This window comes from Rhinopithecus bieti, unplaced genomic scaffold, assembly GCF_001698545.2.
Source record: "Rhinopithecus bieti isolate Rb0 unplaced genomic scaffold, ASM169854v2 scaffold_10706, whole genome shotgun sequence".
NCBI classification, from domain to species: domain Eukaryota; kingdom Metazoa; phylum Chordata; class Mammalia; order Primates; family Cercopithecidae; genus Rhinopithecus; species Rhinopithecus bieti.
In genome coordinates this window covers 1220451-1240767 of record NW_016806811.1, presented here as the reverse complement: position 1 = coordinate 1240767, position 20317 = coordinate 1220451, and the positions used below count along the sequence as shown (strand labels likewise).

The 20317-nt window shown below is 33.6% G+C and overlaps 1 protein-coding gene across 1 annotated transcript in view; it reads left to right on the top strand.

The window, feature by feature from the left end:
- The window catches only part of STXBP5 (syntaxin binding protein 5), a 202835-nt gene extending 182519 nt beyond the window's left edge, over positions 1 to 20316 (top strand). The window contains exons 30-32 of the mRNA XM_017877616.1: positions 6054 to 6165; positions 15435 to 15655; positions 17692 to 20316. Coding sequence (XP_017733105.1) covers positions 6054 to 6165; positions 15435 to 15655; positions 17692 to 17733 — 375 coding nt within the window. The 3' untranslated portion in view covers positions 17734 to 20316. The remainder of the gene's footprint in view (positions 1 to 6053; positions 6166 to 15434; positions 15656 to 17691) is intronic.
- Position 20317: the final 1 nt, after the last annotated feature.

Genomic DNA, 20317 nt, shown 5'->3' with positions numbered 1-20317 from the left:
CGTGAACCCGGGAGGTGGAGCTTGCAGTGAGCTGAGATCCGGCCACTGCACTCCAGCCTGGGGACAGAGCGAGACTCCATCTCAAAAAAAAAAAAAGAAAAGAAAAGAAAAGAAAACTCCATATAAACCAATATCTCTCACAAATATAAAAGCAAAATTTGTAAAAAAAAAAAAAAAAAAAGTTTTGCAAATTGAATTTAGCAATATGTCGAAGGGATAATACATTATGACCAGGTGAGACCTATCCCAGGAAAGTAGGATTGACCTAACATTTGAAAATCAGTCACTGTGATCCATCTTATTAAAAAGCTTAAAAAAAGCAAAAGAGCAGTTGGCAAAATCTAACAAATATTCCTGATTTTTAAAAATCTCTACAAACAAGGAATAGAAGAAAACTTAAAGAACATGTAAAAAAAACCCACATCTCAAATAATATTAGTGATGAAATACCTAATTCTTTCTTCCTGAAATCAGCAATTACAGAAGAATGTTCACTCTTACCACTTACATTCAGTATTGTAATTAAGGTTTTAACCAGTGCACTCAGGCAAGGAAAAGAAAAGGAAAGGGACTGTCTTTATTCACAATGACATGATCATCAGTATAGGAAATCTAATAAAATCTACCATAAAGGTTACTAGAATTAATCAGTATGTTTAGCAAGGGTGAAGGATATGAGATAAATATATAAAAATAATTTTATTTCTATATGTTAGTAGTGAACATTTGGAAATTGATATTTTAAAACCATACCATCTATAATAGCAAAAATATGAAATACTTTGGGATAAATCTAACAGAAAATGAAAGATCTCTACACTGAAAAACTATAAAATATTAATAAAAGAAATGTTGGCCGGGCGCGGTGGCTCAAGCCNAAAGAAAGAAGAAGAAGAAAAAGTTCAAGAACAGGCTAAGTTAATCTATGGAGATAGAAGTAAAAATATTGCCTACTCAATAGGGTAGGGGGAAGTATTGACCAGGAAGGGGCATGAAGAAGTCCTGTGGGGTGACAGAAATATTCCATATTGGCCGGGCGCGGTGGCTGTCGCCTGTAATCCCAGCACTTTGGGAGGCCGAGGTAGGCAGATTGCCTGACCTCGGGAGTTTGAAACCAGCCTGGGCAACATGGCGAAACCCTGTCTCTAAGCCGGATGTGGTGGCGCATGCCTGTAATCCCAGCTACTCAGGAGGCTGAGGCAGGAGAATAGCTTGAACCCGGGAGGTGGAGGTTGCAGTGAGCTGAGATCACACCACTGCACTCTAGCCTGGGCAACAGAGCGAGGAATGAATAAATAAATAAATAAATAAATAAATAAATAAATAAATAAAAGAAATGTTTAAAATTTAAAATTTTTTTAGAAATTTTGTAGGAATTGACAAGTGTATCCTAAAATTCATACATAAATGCAAGTGAACTAAAATACACCAAACAGCTCTGAAAAAAATGGAAGCTCTAACACAATTTTATTTCAAGAATTATTGTAAAGCTGCAGTAATCAGTAGAGAATGGTATTTTTGGCATCAAGATGAATGGATCAGAATAGAATATCCAGAAATAAACACATACATGGATAACTGATTTTTTTAAGGAAGGCACAGGGCAATGCAGTGGAGAAAGAGTTGCCCTTTCAACAAGTAATGCTGGAACTACTGGATGTTAAAATGCAAAAAAAAATGAGCTTTGATCCACTCTTCACACCATAAACCAAAATTTATTGAAAATGTATTATGGACCTACATGGAAACCCCAAAATTACAAGACTTCTAGAAAGAGACGTAAGAAAACATCTTATTTTAGGAAAAGATTTCTTAGCTATGACACCAAAACCACCATCCATAAAAGAACAAATTGATAACTTCAACAAAACTTAAACTTTCTGCTCTTCAAAAGACACTTTTGAAAATGAAAAGACAGCTTATAGATGGGAAGAAAATCTGGGCAAAACATGTATCTAATAAAGGACTTGTCTTTAAAATATATGAATGACCCTTAAAACTCACCAGAAGGATGAGAAACAACCCAATAAAACAGAGCCAGAATATTCAAAAGAAAGCTCACCATGAAAAGATGCTCAACATTATTTATCATTAGAGAACTGCACATTAAAACCACAGTGAGATACCATTAAACACCTATGAGAGTGGTTGAAATTAAAAAGAATACCATGCCAAGTTTTGGCAAGGATATAGACGATCTAGAACTCCATACAATGCTGATGGGAATGTAAAAAAGTATAACTACTTTGGAAAACAGTTTAGGAGTTTTTTTTAAAAGTTAACATTCATGAGCCAAGGACCCAGCCATTTTACTCATTTTTTAATTATTATTATTAAAAGGAAATGTATATTCATAACCACTTAATTTGTAATAGCCAAAAGCTGGAAACCACCCAAATGTCCTCAACAGATGAATGGAAAAGCAAATTGCAGTTTATCATACAGTAGAATTCTAGTCAGTAATACAAAGGAGTGAACGATACAATCAGCAGCATGAATGAATCTCAGAATAATTATGCTTAATGAAAGGAGCCAAGAAAAAGAGTACATGTTGTTCTATTTATATAAAAACTCAAGAAAATACAAATTATAGTGATAGAAAGCAGATCAGCAGTAACTTGGATATGGGGGGTAAAGAAGGAATTAGAGAAGGTCTTACAAAGGAGCAGAAGAAAACCTGGGAGTGATGGATATATTCACAGTGTTGATTGTGGTGGTGGTTTCATGCATATATGCATATGTCAAAACTCACCAAATTGTACACGTCCAATATCTGCCAGTTTTTGTATGTCAATTATACTTCAGTAAAGCTGTTTAAAAGATTATGGATTCAGGACTTTTAATTGTCTTTGACGGGCAGTTAGTCAATGGTATATTTATAGATTGAAATACTTAAATTTCTTTTACAGCATTATTTTAACTATACCATAGTGAAAACACAAAGATAATTTACAATAAACTGTTTTTTTCAAATGGACTATTTATATTCATTTGTGAACCCTAACCAAGATTTACTGTAATCATAGAGTTGGAACATACCAATTAATTCAGTTTAAAGCAACTAAGTAAGTAACTTTAGTAAGCACCTCAGGATTATAATTTATTAACAAAACCCCAAGTAATCACTGTAAACAACTGATGTCAGTTGAACTGCTTAGCTTCTCATGTATATTGTGTAGGTTCAGTATGAAGTTTATTGCTGTGTGATTATCCTGGAGATATTTATTTTTTCAGACTCAATACTCTTACAATATAAAGTTTTCTTAAAATGATTAAAATCGGTGATTATTTGATGCACTATACAGGACTTTGTAGTGGCATCCAATGTGTGGATAACCAAAGCCCATACAAACCCATTCATGAAATTAGCCCTAAATTATACCATTCTAACCTTGTTAGCTCCCATGCAAAACAAATGATATACAAGAGTCTAAAATCGGACAAGTATATTTTTTTCTGAATATTTATATTTTAGAAGAGTAAGTCCAATGTCTTGTTTCAGAAATACTGTCTACTATGAGTAGATGTAACAAGATCACAGAAATTACAAATCTGTTTTAGATTTCACCATTTACTAGCATTAACATGAATCATTCTAAATAGTAGATTTACTTATAATCAAAATCCTTATTTAAATAGAAGTGAAAAAAATACCTATACATATTATTTTATGTACTTCTCAAAACCTTTATACTAAGACTGCAGATAATCTAGACTCTAAGAAACATTGAATTTTCAACTCCCTTTAAAGATGTCTGTTCATAATATTAACCTGTGGATAAATGACTTGTGTATTTTCTAATTGGTTTCATCTCTATGTGATAGATCTTTCTACTTCTGTACATGTATTATTGATGTCAGCTCCTGGCACTTTATATGCTCATTATCTTTAATGCTAGTAATATTCCTGAGAGGCAGTTATCATTATCTCCCCCTTTTAAAGTTGAAGAAGCCATTTCTTTGACAGACTAATTTGACTAAGAGTCTTCTGCTAGTAAAAGACAGAAACTGAGAATCAAATCCAGATCCATCTGGTTCCAAAGTTTGTAATCATTCTACTTCAGAGAATATAATGAGTTTAATCTGGTGCTTTTATATTTCTTACTTTACCTTTGTAAAATTGTAAGCTCATTAAACACCAAATAAGAAGTACAAACCGTAATTCTGAAATGAGGTAAAATTTTTTAAAAAGCATGCCTTTAAACTATCACTGTTTATATGTCATATTCTTCTTTTGGTTTAGCATGAGACACCCAAATGATAGGTATGTTGCCGTTATTGATTTTTTTTTTTGCATTATAACAATTTAATACATATAGTTTAAATTAGAATCTGTGAAATACAGTTTTTAAAAGATTTAAAATATGCCTAAAATTGCCTTTGTTATAGAGTTTAATATAAATTTCAATATAATAATAGATATCAGTATATTCTATGGTGGGTTTTACCAAGTTTGATTTATTGAATTCAGAAAGTGTTTTATTCCAGGTTTACTACACTTTATAGAAATCCAGAGGAAAGAAAATAAAAACGTAAGGACTTCAGTCCCCTTCCGCCTTACAAATAAAACTGTTGTGTAGTGTTAATAGTTATCTCCTCCCATTTGCAATCTGGGTAGAGGGATAACATTAATATGGATATGTCTAAAAGAAAACCTAAACATCCTTTACCAGCCTTCTTAGCCCAGCCCTAAGGAAAAAACCATGAAAAATACATACTTTTATTCCACCTATACCAGAGTATAGCAGAACTCCTATATAAATGTTGCTACCATCCTTTTTTCTGCCCCATGCTGGAGTGCAGTGGCGCAATCTTGGCGCACTGCAACCTCCGCCCCCCAGGTTCAAGCGATTCTCCTGCCTCAGCCTCCTAAGTAGCTGGGATTACAGGCACACGCTGCCACGCCCTATTTATTTTTGTATGCTTAGTAGAGACAGTCTTTCACCATGTTGGTCAGGCTGGTCTCGAACTCCTGACCTCGTGATCTGCCCACCTCGGCCTCCCAAAGTGCTGGGATTACATGTGTGAGCCACCGCGCCCTGCCACTACCATCCTTTTCTTAGAAAAATCTTCTTTCCTCTTTATGTATTGTCATCAAAACCAATAACATGTCAGCAATCTTACTTTTCTCCTGACTTTTACCATTTCTGTACTCTGAAAAATATTGACAGTAATTTCAGAAAAATCTGATGATGTACAAGGAAGAGTTCCCATCTCTCTGCCAGATTTCTGAAATTTCAGGTGTATGTTGGCATAATTATCTTCCTAGCATGTGTTTATGAGAAAAAATGTTGGTGTCTAAATTACAAATTTTCTGACTCAGCTAAAGGTTATAATTCCAAAACTATATATCATCATTGTTACACTGGACTTTTATACTTGCTGTTAAAAAGTCTTATTTCTGGCGGGGCATGTTGGCTCACGCTTGTATAGCACTTTGGGAGGCCAAGGCGGGTGGATCACTTGAGGCCAGGAGTTCAAGACCAGCCTGGCCAACATGCCGCAAAACCTGACTCTACAAAATACAATAATTACCCAGGCATGGTGGCGTGTGCCTGCAATCCCAGCTACTCAGTGGCTGAGCCACAAGAATCACTTGAACCCTAGAGGCAGAAGCTGCAAGTGAGCCAAGATCGTGCCACTGCACTCCAACCTGGGTGACAGAGTGAGACTGTCTCAAAAAAAAAAAAAGTATTTCTAATGTAATTATTAATCCTATTATCAATTCATATGAGTTATATGAAAATGTCATCTTAAAGATTAGAATCTCCTGACACTCTTAAGCAGAAATACTGTTTGCCTCAAATGCAAACAAAGAAAGTGATCTAGTGAAAGGGGCAAGCAGCAAATAAGTCATATTTTAGTTTTAGAAACTTGGTGTTGGAATAAATCAGCATGTTCTGTATCTGATCATAGGACATGTGCTCATTAATAGTGAATCTCAACAGGTAATGTTCTAAGCTTAAGTTAAAAGGGTTTACAGTGATACTTTTGTTAATTATAGTTTAGTTTCCCTGAAATTTTAACAGTTACAATTTGTTTTAATTTTAAAGGAAATGTTAGGTGAACTCTTCACTCCTGTAGAAACACCTGAAGCACCAAACAGGGGATTCTTTAAAGGCTTATTTGGAGGTGGTGCACAGTCTCTTGACAGAGAAGAATTATGTAAGTTGATTTATTTAATTCGGATAATATATCTATAAAACAGAAACAAGCCATACGAATTTTTTATACCTGTAAATTATGTTCACTTTTTTCTGTTTGTCACAATTACTATTTCCATGTTTTAACAAAATACATAAAATTATTTTCTGTTATTCTATCCAAAATCAGGGAAATATTTTACTCAAGGAACCAAAATCAGAATAACTTCCGATACTAAAAAGTAATATTCACAACTTTAAGTAAATAATTTAGAAAGTACTTACTTTATTTTCATTAAATGTGATGTTGTTTTAATGCTATGATTTTCTTTAACTGATAACCTTAACTTTGAAAAGTTTTTACTTTAACATTTAATCTATCTTTCAAAACCTCTAAAAACTATTCTAGTTCATTTAACCTTCATAATAAAAGAAACCTTCTGCTTCATTTAGTACCTTCCACGAAGTTGATACAAGTAAACAGTTTGTCCTTGAATGAACTAATGAATCAGTGAATGCTTGNCCAAAATCAGAATAACTTCCGATACTAAAAGTAATATTCACAACTTTAAGTAAATAATTTAGAAAGTACTTACTTTATTTTCATTAAATGTGATGTTGTTTTAATGCTATGATTTTCTTTAACTGATAACCTTAACTTTGAAAAGTTTTACTTTAACATTTAATCTATCTTTCAAAACCTCTAAAACTATTCTAGTTCATTTAACCTTCATAATAAAAGAAACCTTCTGCTTCATTTAGTACCTTCCACGAAGTTGATACAAGTAAACAGTTTGTCCTTGAATGAACTAATGAATCAGTGAATGCTTGACCTTTCTTATAAATGGCAGCTATTATCTATCCTTTGAGTTTTTTTCTTTTTTGCTAAAATATTTAGAATTGTTGTTTCATGTTTGTTTGACTAATTAGAAAAACTGTAACATTAAATAGCAGTAAGTAGCAGTGCAATGAATTTTTTTTTAACTTAACCGAGAAGATTGCTCTATAGTTTTATTTCAGCTTTAAAAATGAAGACTGCTTAAGTCAGTGGGGACTGATAATTTGGAATAAAATTCTTACTGAAGAAAATTTATAAAGTTATATAAGACTTAGAAAACATATTTCTAAAATTTGTTAAAAACATCAAGGAAGTAATCATACAGTAAGGAATTTTCAAGAACAGTATCCATGGGGAAAGAAGCCCAGAGCAGAGAGCCTGGCAACTTGGGCACTTTGACTCTGCAGTGCTTTGCTAATGAGGCTGAGGTACTAAGCTGTACTAGGGCTAGCAAGATGGGCTCCCCCGCCTGGCAAGAGTGGGGACCCTGAAATAACTCCTTGCTATTTGCAAAGACACCAAAGGACTATGAGAGTAAGGGTGAACTGCGAATAAACTGCCCACGTTCCCCTGCCACGTACACACACATGACTTTAAGCTCAGCTTCAAATATCTGGGTGGCCTGTGACATCTTCAGTGTTAATTGTTAATTAAGATTTTTCCAGACTGCTAGAGTCCCTAGCTCCTGGCAGAAGCAAATGAAAAAAATGATCTCAAAAAGAATATAGTGTATTCCGAGTCCTCGAATTATCTCTACAAATAACTTTTCAAATATGTAGTCATAGATAACCAGGAACATAGATGACCAGAAACCAGTCACAGATAACCAGGAACACTAGGAGACAACAGCATGATTAATAAAACAGAAAAGGCAGAAGGATAGGCACTTCACATGTTGGAATTTTCAGACACAAACTATAAAATAATTATTCGTAGTTACTGTGTTCAAGAGGATAAATATCATGCCTGAACATTGTATCAGGTAACTGAAAACTGTAAAAGTCAATAGCAGTAGATGTGAAAAAACCCAGAATGAAATTCTAGACCTGAAATATTCAAAACTAAAATTAAAACCCAGTAGATAGGCTTAACTACAAATTAGACAAAAGTGAAGAAAGAAATATGTAACTTGAAGATAGGTTAGGAGAAATCATCCAAAATACAGGACAAAGAAACAAACAAAATAAAACATGTAGGAGAGGATTAAAAAAAGAAGTTGCTATGAGAAGATCTAACATATGTTTAGACCTTCTCAAGAAGGAAATAGGACTGCAAAGAAGAATATATATATATATGAAATAAGTCAGAAAACTTTTTAGAATTGATATATGATAGGGATCCACAAATTCAAGAAGCCCAATTAATTCCAGTGATGTTAAAAATTTTCAATTAGCTAATCTCATTAAAATATAGTACACCAGAGACCAAGAGAAAATCTTTTATGTGGCTAGAGAAAAATTATAGTTTTTTTTAACAAATAGAGACTGATACATGACTTCTCAACAGCCAAAGATAGTAAGATGATCCTCTGTATATTGACAGAAAATTATATTGATTCTATTTAATCCATAATTCTATACACAAAATTCTTTAAGAATGAGACATTTTAGACAAATAAATAAGTAAACTTTGCTGTCACACTAAAGGGAGTTCTAAAGGGTACACATCAGATAAAAGGAAAATAATCTTGGATGGGATGTCAGAGACACACCAACAGTGATTTGGAACGAAAGTGATATGTGCATAAATATAATTAATATAATCTTTATAAACTACAAAATAAAGGTGTATGGCATATGTATGTATACATACATACACAAACAACAACATGGCCCAAAATATGTCATAACATTAAGGAGTTTAGAAAGAGTAAATGGATTTAAGGTGATCTGAGATTCTTGAATTTTTTGGGAAACTTGTAAAAAGTGTTCATTGGTATTGATAAGTTAAGGATGCGTGTAATTTATAGGATAACCTGTAAAACTTAGAAAAATAGAACATAACTTCCAGATGAATAGCGGATAAATCACAGTCATTCTAAAACAAAGCAAAAAAAGAGAGAATACAAAACAGGTGGGATAAACAGATAGTACCTAAAGCATGGTAGATTTAACTTAAATATAAATAATAATAGTAAATGTAGGCAGAATAAATGTTTCAGCTAAAAGACAAAAATTTTTAGACTGAATTTGAAAAGAAAAGAAGGCTGGTGCCGAGGCTCATACCTGCATTCCTGGCACTTTGGAAAGCTTAGCCAGGAGGGTTGCTTGAGACCAGGAGTTTGGGACCAGCCTGGACAACATAACAAGCCCCTGTCTCTACAAAAAATTTAAAAATTTAGTGGTGGTATGCACCTGTAGACCCACTTACTCATGAAGCTGAGGCAGGAGGATCACTTGAGCCCAGGAGTTTGAGCCTATAATGAGCCATTATCACACTACTGTTGTCCCAGCCTGGGTGACAGAGTAAGATCCTGTCTCTAAAAATACATTAATTAATTAATTAAATAGAAAGAAATGTACATTGTTTATGGGGACACATATAAAACATAAGGTCACAGAAAGGTTGAAATTTAAAAAGATGGAAAAGCATAAACACAAATGAAGAATCAGCTGGTATAACTGTATTAATATAAGAAAAATTAGACATTAAGGCATTTGAATGCACCTACTATTTTGACTTCAAAATATATAAAACAAATATTGACATAACTAATAGAAGAAACAGTTTCTCAATCATCGTAAGAAGTTCTAAATATAGATTTAATAACAAACAGTTATATCAATTAATAAATCTCAGAGAATTAAAATAACTTCAGTGTATACAATTTGATCACAGTGCAATTATGCTTATAATCAATAACAAAGATACGTTTAAATCCTCATGTTTGAAAACAAAGAAATATACTTACCTTTGGATAACCCTTGTGTCAAAGAATTTATGACCATTGGTTTGTAACTGAAGAGTGAAAATTTTAATCTTAAATACATATTAGTATTTGAAAAAGAAAACATGAAAATGTGTGAACTCAGCATTCATCTCAAAACGTTAGAAAAACAGCAAAATAAACCAAATAAAAAAGATTATGGTATTAATGAAATAGTAAAATGCAATACAAAAATTAACAAAGCTGTCTTAGTTCAGGCTGCTATATCAACATACCATAGACTGGATGGCTTTTGAACAACAGAAGCTTATTTCTTACAGCTCTGGAGGTCGGAAGTTTGAGACCAAGGTGCCAGCAGGATTGAGTTGTTTGGGGGCCCTATTCCTGGCTTGCAGACAGCCTTCTGGCTGCATTTTCACCTGGGGGAAAGAAAGCAAGCTACCTCTCTGGCCTCTTTTTAAGGGCTTTAATCCCATTGATGAGGACAGTACCCTTATTACCTCCCAGAGGTCCCATTCTGACATTACGTTAGGGAAGGATTTCAACATATGACTGGGTGGAGGTGGGGCACAACTGTTCAGTGCATAAGAAAAGCCGAAGTTGATTCTCTGAGAGTCTAATAAAAATGATAAACCTCTTGTGAAACCGAGCACAAAAAAAGAAATGCACAAGTAGATGCTATTAGGAAAAAAAAAAAAAGGAATGACACTCAAGTTAAAATAAGAGAATGTAACATGTAACTTTATTTTCAAGGAATTTATTTTATCAATTACAATGAAAATGGACAAAAGATAAAACCCTAATAGTACTATAACTATCAGACATTGAAACCATCATTTTAAACCTTTCTACAAGTAAACTTCTGGTACAAATTGGACTTCACTAATACTTCTCCCAAATATTTAGGGAAAAAATAATTTAACTCTCACACAAACTTCCAAAAGATAGGACAAAATAGGTACACTCATCAGCTCATTTTAGGAGGCTAACACAACCTTGATACCAAAAACCAGAATAGTATTAGAAAGCAAAAAACAAAGGCAAAAATCATTTATAGGTAGAAAATTTGAAATAAAATATTAAGATAGCAAATAATATGTAATAAAGATAATATACCAAGGCCAAGTTTGGTTTGTACCAGGAATTCAAAGTTGATTTATCATTTTAAAAAAAAATTCAGTAGCAATTCCTGATAGAGACTCCTAGAAACTAAATTGCAAATGTCACTCTTAATGTAGGAATATTAAATATTAAAAACTTTCCCTTTGAAATTAGGAATGACACATAATGCCCACTATTAACACATACATTCAGCATTCTTTTCAAGTCCCTAGAGAGTGTGGAAAGGGAAGAAAAAATGAAGTACTATAATAGAAAACAGAAAACAAAGCAGTCATTTGCAAATGATTGATAAGATGACATATTTAGAATAACCAAAAGAATCTATAGCTAAATTGTTTGAAATAACAGAGGTTACCAAACTTACTAGATGTAATCATATACAAAAATAAAATTTAATTTATATTAACAATCATAAAAGATGAAATGTTTAAAATTACTCTTTGTATTAGTTTTCTGTCACTGCTATAACAAATTACCACAAAATTACTAGCTTAAAAGAACCCAAATGTATTATCTTACAATTCCATAGGCTAGAAATCAACACAGATCTTATGGGTGTTCCCAGGGCTGTGTTTCTTGTTTGAGGTTTCAGGGGAGAATCCATTTCCTTGCCTTTTTTAGCTTCTAGAGACCATCCACTTTCCTTGGCTTCTGGTCCCATTGTCAGTATTCAAGGCCAACAACCTTGCATATCTCTATTTTTCTGAAAGCCGCATCTCTTTCTGCCCACAACTGGGGGGGGGGGGGGGGGAACCTCTTTGCTTTTAAGGACCCATGTGATTAGGTTAGGCTCACCTAGGTAATGCAAGATGAACTCTATATCTGGGTCCTTAGTCATATCTGCATGACATAATCACAGGTTCCAGGGATTAGAATGTAGCCATCTGTGGGGGAAGGGAGACATTACTCTGCCTATCACCCATAGTATTTCTTTTAATTCAGTACCTAGAAATAAATCTTCACAGAACATATTCAGAATCTCCATGGGAAAAATAGAAAATTAGAAAACTTTGTTGAGAGAAGTTAAAGATTCAAATAAATGAATGAGTATACCATGTTCATGGAATGGAAGATTCAATAAAAGATACCAGTGCTCTCAAAACTGATGTGTGTATGTATATATACACATATACAGTTAATGCAGTTCTAATCAAAATCCTTCCAAAAATGTGTATCTAATTATCTCAAAACTGATGTGTGTATGTATGTATACACATATACAGTTAATGCAGTTCTAATCAAAATCCTTCCAAAAATGTATAGCTAATTACAAGTTTTATATGCATATTCAAAGAGCTCTTACCACTTCTATTTTACATAGGAAAGGAGGCTCTAGCCAGGGAAATTGGGCAAGAAAAGCAAGTAAGATGCATGCAAATTGGAATGGAAGAAGTAAAACTGTCTCTATTTGCAGATGTAATCTTATCTATAGAAAATCCTAAGGAATCCGTACAAAAATAATTATAGCTAATAAACAGTTTCAGCAAGGTTGCAGGATACAAGATCAATATAGAAAATGAATTGCATTTCTATACACAAGCAATGACTAATTCATAAATGAAATTAACAGTTTCATTTTAGTAGTATCAAAAGATAAACCAGTTAGAAATAGTTTAACCAAAGAAGTATAAGACATATACAGTAAAAACTTCAAAATATCATTTTGAGAAACCAAGATGTAAGTCAGTGGACCAACATCTCACGTTCATGAATTAGAAGACTTAACATTGTTAAGATGGCAGTATCCACAAATTGATCTACACATTTAGCACAATTCCTATCAAAATGATAACTTTTTTTTTCAGAAAGCAATAAGCTGTTCTTAAAATTCAAATGAAAATGCAAAGAATTCACAATAGCCACACACACACACACACACAAATATTGAAAAAGAAAAATGCTGAAGGGACTAAAACATTCTATTTTCAAAACTTACTACAAAGCTATAGTCATCAAGACAGTGTGGTACTACCATAAAGATAAATAAAGCTGAGAGTCCAGAAATAAGCTCATACATTTATGGTCAATTGATTTTTTAAAAGGATGCCAAGAAAATTATGTGGCCAAAGAATGGTCTTTTCAATAAGTGATGTTGGAATAACTAGATATTCACCTGCAAAAAAAAAAAAAATGATTTTGGGCCCCAGCTTCACGCCACACACAAAAATTAACTCAAAATAGCTCAAAGATCTCAATATAAGAGCTAAAACTGTAAAAGTCTTAGAAGAAAACAGGTATGAATTTGCATAACCGTGGATTAGGCAGTGATTTCTAAGATATGACACCTAAATCACAAGCAACCAAAGGAAAAAAAATATTGATTGGAATTTATCAAAATTTAAAACTTTGTGCTTCAAAGAATACTATCAAGAAAGTGAAAAGATGATCCAAAGAATGCGATGAATTATCTGCAAATCACATATCTGATATCAGATTAGGTCTAGTGTACAGAATATATTAAGAACTCTTAAAACCCAATGATAAGAAGACAAATAGATCAATTTTTAGGTGGATCTGTGTAATAGTCTATTCTGATCCTACTAATAAAGACATACCCAAGACTAGGCAATTTATAAAGAAAAAGACATTTAATAAACTCACAGTTCCATATGGGTGGTGAGGCCTCACACACATGGCAGAAGGCCAAGGAGGAGCAAAGGCACATCTTACATGGCAGCAGGCAAGAGAGCATGTGCAGGGGAGCTACCCTTTATAAAAGCGTAAGACCTGATCTTGTGAGACTTACTCTCATGAGAACAGCATGGGAAAACCTGCCCCCATGATTCAGTTACCTCCCACTGGGTCTTTCCCATGACACATGGGGATTGTGGGAGCTACAATTCAAAATGAGATTTGGGTGGGGACACAGCCAAACCATATCAACCTCAATAGATATTTATCCAAAGAAAATATACAAATGACAAATGAATGCATGAAAAGATCTTCAACATCATTTGTCATTAGGGAAATGCAAGTCAAATCCACAATGTGATACCACTTCACACTTACTAGGATGGATGTCATCAAAAAGATTTACAATAACAAATGTTGGCAAGGATGTGGAGATATTGGAACCCTCATATATTATTGGTCGAAATGTAAAATGATGCACCCTCTTTGGTAAACTCTGATAGTTCCTTAAAAAACTAAACATACAGTTATCACATCACCCAGCTATCCTATGCCTAGGCGTATACCCAAGAAAATTGACAACATGCATTTACCCAAATAATTTGTATAACTGTTCATAGTAGCTTTATTCATAATAGCCAAAAAGTAGAAACAGCCCAGGTGTCCATCAGCTGATGAATGAATACGCAAAATATACTTTATCCATAAAATGATATTTTATTCAGCCATAATAAGGGATGAAGTACTGATGCATGCTACAGCATCAATAACCTTTGACATTACTCTCAGTGAAAGAAGCCAGCTCAAAAGGCCACCTATTGTCTGAATCCATTTAAATGAAATACTCAGAATAGGCAAATTTATAGAGACAGAGAGTAGATTAGTGATTGCCAAGAACTGCAAAGAGTGGGAATGGAAAGTGACTGCTAATAGGCCTGGAGCTTCTTTTGCAGTGATGAGATGCTCTGGAATTCATTAGTGGTGATGGTGATTCACAGCCTTGTGAATAAAGTAAAAATCATCAATGTATTCACTTTAAAGGAGCAAATGTGGTATATGAGTTACATTTAAAGAAAAAGGAAAGAAAGAAATGTAAGCTGAGGAACCAGGAAACTTGGGGTCAGCCTTTAAAGAATTTAAGACTTTTACAGTGATCTAAGTGTTAGGTAAAAAAACATCTGGATAGCAAAGGGAAAGAAAAGAATGAATCCCAAGATCTTTTGAAGCAATAATGTGATCCATTTCATAAGTGACAAGATAAATGGAGAAAAAGAAAAGAATATAGCATGCCTATAATTTTTGGAGACTGAAATAGACTACTGAATAAATTGTTAATTTCTCTTTACTTCTGAGCCTAAGCATAGTATATTTTTAAGTAAGAGGAAGTATGGAGTAAATAAACGTAATCAAATCTGTATGTTTAAATTTAAATCTGTATATTTGAAGCTAAATATCTTTATCTTTCATTTTTTGCACACGAAAGAGCAGTTTTTGCCATTATATAAATTGGTATCAATATACCTATTACGTATTTCATTAAATATTTACCAGCTCCTTTTTTGCATAAGTCCTGCTGAATGAACCAGTATAGAGTATTTAATGTACATTATGTTTTGCATGTTTGAAAAGTATCTAAAATTATTAAACCAATCATAAGAAAGCATGTATCAAGCGTATTTCACTTTATAATTTTATTTTAATTATATTACCACTCAATCCAAAAATTGTATTTTAATGCTATCACGTAGTAGGATTTTATATTAGTAAAATTTTCATGTTTTGAGTTACACTTTCATTTATCAAATGTGTTCAGTTGGAGAATCATCCTCGGGAAAGGCTTCAAGGAGCCTTGCACAGCATATTCCTGGCCCTGGTGGCATTGAAGGTGTGAAAGGGGCAGCCTCTGGAGTTGTCGGTGAATTAGCACGAGCCAGGTTGGCACTAGATGAAAGAGGACAGAAACTTGGCGATCTGGAAGAAAGAACTGCGGCCATGTTATCAAGTGCAGAGTCATTTTCTAAACATGCGCATGAGGTACGACTCTCAAACAGATATTTGAACAAAAAGCCCTAGATAAAGCAAATGTGAATGTTATTTTATTTTTATAGCTATTCTACACACATGAATTTGCATATATTCATTGTACAATGGCAAATTCCTAATTGTTGCCACCAGAGGGAACCACGCAGGAATGTATCTCCAATAGCCTTTGGTTTCTTACTATAAGACTATAAATTTTGAAGGAACCTGCCCACCTTCAGGCTTTTGGTAAGAAAGCTAGCAGCTTTGCAACTACAACTGTTCCTTAAGGAATGCAATACCAATGTTAATTTTATTTTATTTTATTTTATTTTATTTTTTTTTTTTTTTGAGACCTAGTCTCACTCTGTTGCCCAGGCTTGAGTGCAGTGGTACCATCTCGGCTCACTGCAAACTCCGCCTTCCGAGTTCACCTCATTCTCCCTCAGCCTCCTGAGTAGCTGGGACTACAGGCGCCCGCCACCACGCCCAGTTAATTTTTTTTATTTTTATTAGAGACGGGGTTTCACCGTGTTAGCCAGGATAGTCTCTGTGTTAGCCTTGGCCTCCCAAAGTGCTGAGATTACAAGCGTGAACCACTGCGCCCGGCCCAATGTTAATTTTTCTTAGTGCCTCAGAGTCTACTACCACTTTGTCCTAGAGAAAGATATAATTTGCCTCCTTGAGTCTTCCAGGTAGATACAAATAACTAAAATTGACAAACCTTTTTATTTAAATAAATAATACTAAGTCTGCGTTGTGGACCAATTCATATGGAGGAGTAAAGAGGTGCATTTTGCAATGGGGAACCTAGGAAGTCATGATAGAGCTTAGAGACATATGCTGTAAAGTTGGGATCCCCGACTGGTCGCCTTACACCACACTGTGCTCTTAAAAAGCTGAATTTAAAAGTCTTTACAGGAAATTCACATTTTTCTTTTTGACACACAGGCCTGTCTTTCCTTGATGCTTTATACTAGGTTACTTCACACATGTAGTTCCTAGGCGGGCCCTTGAGGACATTTTTATTTTGTCTGAAGAAACAATTTTAAGGTTGTTTTTCTATTTGAGCACCCAATTAGTAGTGATAACTCTTTTTTAAATTTTCAATCAAAAGTCATTTTCTCCTTGCTCAAAAATCCAGAAACCTAGAATGCATGAAGAGGTAACTTGACGTGGAAGATATTTGTCTAGGGCTTCAGAGAGGTTCAGACATCCTTTATGATTACTTGTACTATACCCACAGGCACCTCAGATACAGGCTGGTGATGGTCAATCTAGGTCAGGATTTTTGTTGTCATAACCCTACACCCGATTGTGTGATCTCCACAGCATGTAGCACTTCAGTCAATTTTGGAATATATTCACACTCTGAATATTTAGGAAAGAACTTAATCTTACACTGATAGCTTTCCCTTCTATCAATTGTTCTTGAGCTGTATTTCAGAGTCTACGGAAGACAATACATTGAGGTAGTTACAATCACAGGTTCTTTAATTAGACTGCCTGGGCACAAATTCCAGTTTCACCACTGCATTACCTTGGGCAACCTCTAGAAGCTTCAGTTTCATGTATTAAATGGGGAGAAAAACAATGCCTAGCCCAAGAATTGTTGTGACTGAAATCAAGTAGGGAACGTGTGTCATGCAGTGTCTGGCTCAGAGTGCATGCTCAATAAATTTGAGATGGCAGTAGGAGTAGCATTTTCAACCTTTAATTCCCCAGTTCTTCAAGCATTATTTTTAATTCATAGTACAAAATAAAAATTATCTTACTTTTATATTACTAGCTTAGGTCACCAAATTATGTCACATTTCTAAGCAATCCGAGGAACTTCAGGCTAGTTCTTAATGGATATCGTATTTTTTCCTCTAAATAGAATAGTTCTTACTGCTTTCAATAAGTTGATTTCAAGTAAGCAATATAGTAGCACTACAGAATATTGCAGAATGACATAATGTTTTGGAAAAATACAGAAATCACTTATAACTTATAAAGGTTATTGTTCTGGCATTTTAAAAACGTGTTTATCTTATTTTTTTCCCCTTTAGATTATGTTGAAATACAAAGATAAGAAGTGGTACCAGTTCTGACAACCAGAATCCAATAAGTCCAACTTCAGCCAGAAGGAAAAAAGTTTTCCATTTTTATTACATTATTTAGAAAAGTTAACTTTAAAGGGATGTTCGTCACTGAATACTGTTCTTTCCTAGCACAATCATGCACTGTTTTACCTCAGTCATGTGACTTTAACTGAGGAGTGTTCACACGCACTCGAAATGGAGTATATGATGTGTGCCAGTTATGAGTTGACACTTTGGGAATTAAACAGGTCACACGTGACAAATGAAGAAACCAAGGGGGATTCTGAGGAGACCTGGTGCAGGGACTAATCCTGGATCATTCCTGTATTAAACTTTCATATGCCAAAAGGGTTTGTGCCATTTTATCTGCTGTCAGTGTTTGACCTGTTTGGGGCAGAGGCAATAAGTCAGAAGTCTTGAAGCTGAAATAGTTATATATGTGTCATTGGACTGGATTATAAGCAGCTGTCTTGGACTTTCCCTCTCTTAACACTGACTGGTCATCAGTATCATTAATGAAAAACAAACAAACTGTTATCATCTCTTTAGACAAATAAGCTGAATGGTGGGCTTTAAATAGTAAAAACATACACATAGTTGACTTGTGTATGAGCTACTCTTGGATTCTTGTTATTATAGACTTGTATTTAGTTCATATTTTGTCAAAAGCAAAACAAGAAGATACATCACTTTTCATTGAAAAGAAAAGTGTAGAGCATGACTGAATTGCTCATCATTCTGGGAGTTTCCATGTAGTGGGCTATGCAGTGTGGAAAGTGAGAAAAACCTCCATTGTGGTGAGGAGAATACTTCAATGTCCCTTGTCCTTGTTCTCATTAATTCAGCTAAAGGTGGATTTGACCAAAATAATACTGGTTAAATTTGTAGAAATGTTGAAATTGGCTGTGTTTTAATTTTGCTTGAATTTTATAAAATGTTTAACCAAATGTATCTTTGCATTCTTTAATTAAAATTGCTTAAAAAAAAAACCTTTCATTATTTCAGTAAAATGCTCAGCTCCCTTTTTAAAATGCCCTTTATTTGCTAACTGTTCCAATACACTCAGGTGATGAGCCAGTTAAATCTTAGTGCACATGCTATCGCATGGAAAATTACAAGCATCTGTTGTCAATAATTATCTATATAAGAGTTTAGTCTGATGACCTACAAAATATTTTCTGTATAAATATTCTATAAATCTGTACATATCCTTTCAAGGTTTCAAAAAGCCAAAAAGAAAGGAAAATATGTACACTGTGATAACTAAATTATTTCTGTATTGGAATATAATACAATTCGAGACCAGCAATGGACAATGAATGATTGTTTCATAGACTAGCATTATGGACAGGAAAGAAACCACCTAGTAGATCTAGAAGTAAGCAATCTCAGAATACAGACTAATCTGAGATGATTATTGATTGTTGTTAAAGCAACCCAGCAGAAGCGAAATGGAAGCATTAAAATTAATGTTAATGAAATTTAAATATTGTCTTCTATAAAAAATTCCTTTAAATTATTTTGTTTTTTCATTAAGAGATAATCAGAACACAAATTGATAGTAAACAAGATGGTTGTTTTTCTACTCCATATGATCATTAAAGGAATATGTCAGACGTCTTTTTCATACAGTCTGTTACGCATATTTTCCTCTACTCTTCATTAATAAAGCTTTTATGTTTACATTTTATAACATGCACTACTAGATACAAAAGTTTACATCAAAGTTTACTTTAAATATCGTTTGGTAGGGACTAAATGTGTGTGATACAGATAATTGATCAAGCCAAAAGAAATATTTTTTAAATAAGCCCTATTCAAAAGTTTTTGAATTTATAGAAAGTACCAATGAATAACATATTTCTGTTAAGTTAATGTCAGCTGTCTGAACATTCAGCAGCTTATAAATTGCTTAATTTGTGTTATCCAATAAACCCATAGTTCCATGATATGTCACAGGAAGTGTTAGGTCCTATTTTAAAGGTACAGTTTTGTGAATGTCATCAATAAAATCAACAGTTACGGATTTGAAGAAGTTGAAAAACATTATGTAGATTAATATACTGATTGGTTCCCTATCTCTGTGGAAGGTCATATTAGCTGCAGTTATTTAATTCGCTGTGTTATTTTGTGTTATATAACACAAATGTATTTGTATATTAACTTCATTTTTACTGTCATTTTTTCTGTTGTATACAAAATGAACTAGTCTTGTAATTATTTTCAAATATAAAAGTATATACATTTACCTTACATGGATTTCCAAGATTTTGTAAGAAAATCTTAAATCAGTGTTTTGAGTTATTTTATTTAATTTTTAAATTAATCTACAAATTATGCACAACAAACAAGAGACTCAGTTAGGATTAGAAAGCTTAAAGTGTGTTTGAGTGTAGGAAATAAGCTTCTTAGAGTTATACTTGATTCCATCTGTAGATAAGAGACAGTCTGCAGTAATAACTAACCCAGGGAATTTATTGTAATTTGAGAGGTAACATCTCTATTTTTTTTTTTCTTTCTAAATACTAAGAAAGTAATAGTCACCAGCAAGCCACGATTTCAGGAAAACTGACCAAAAAAAAAAAAAAAAAAA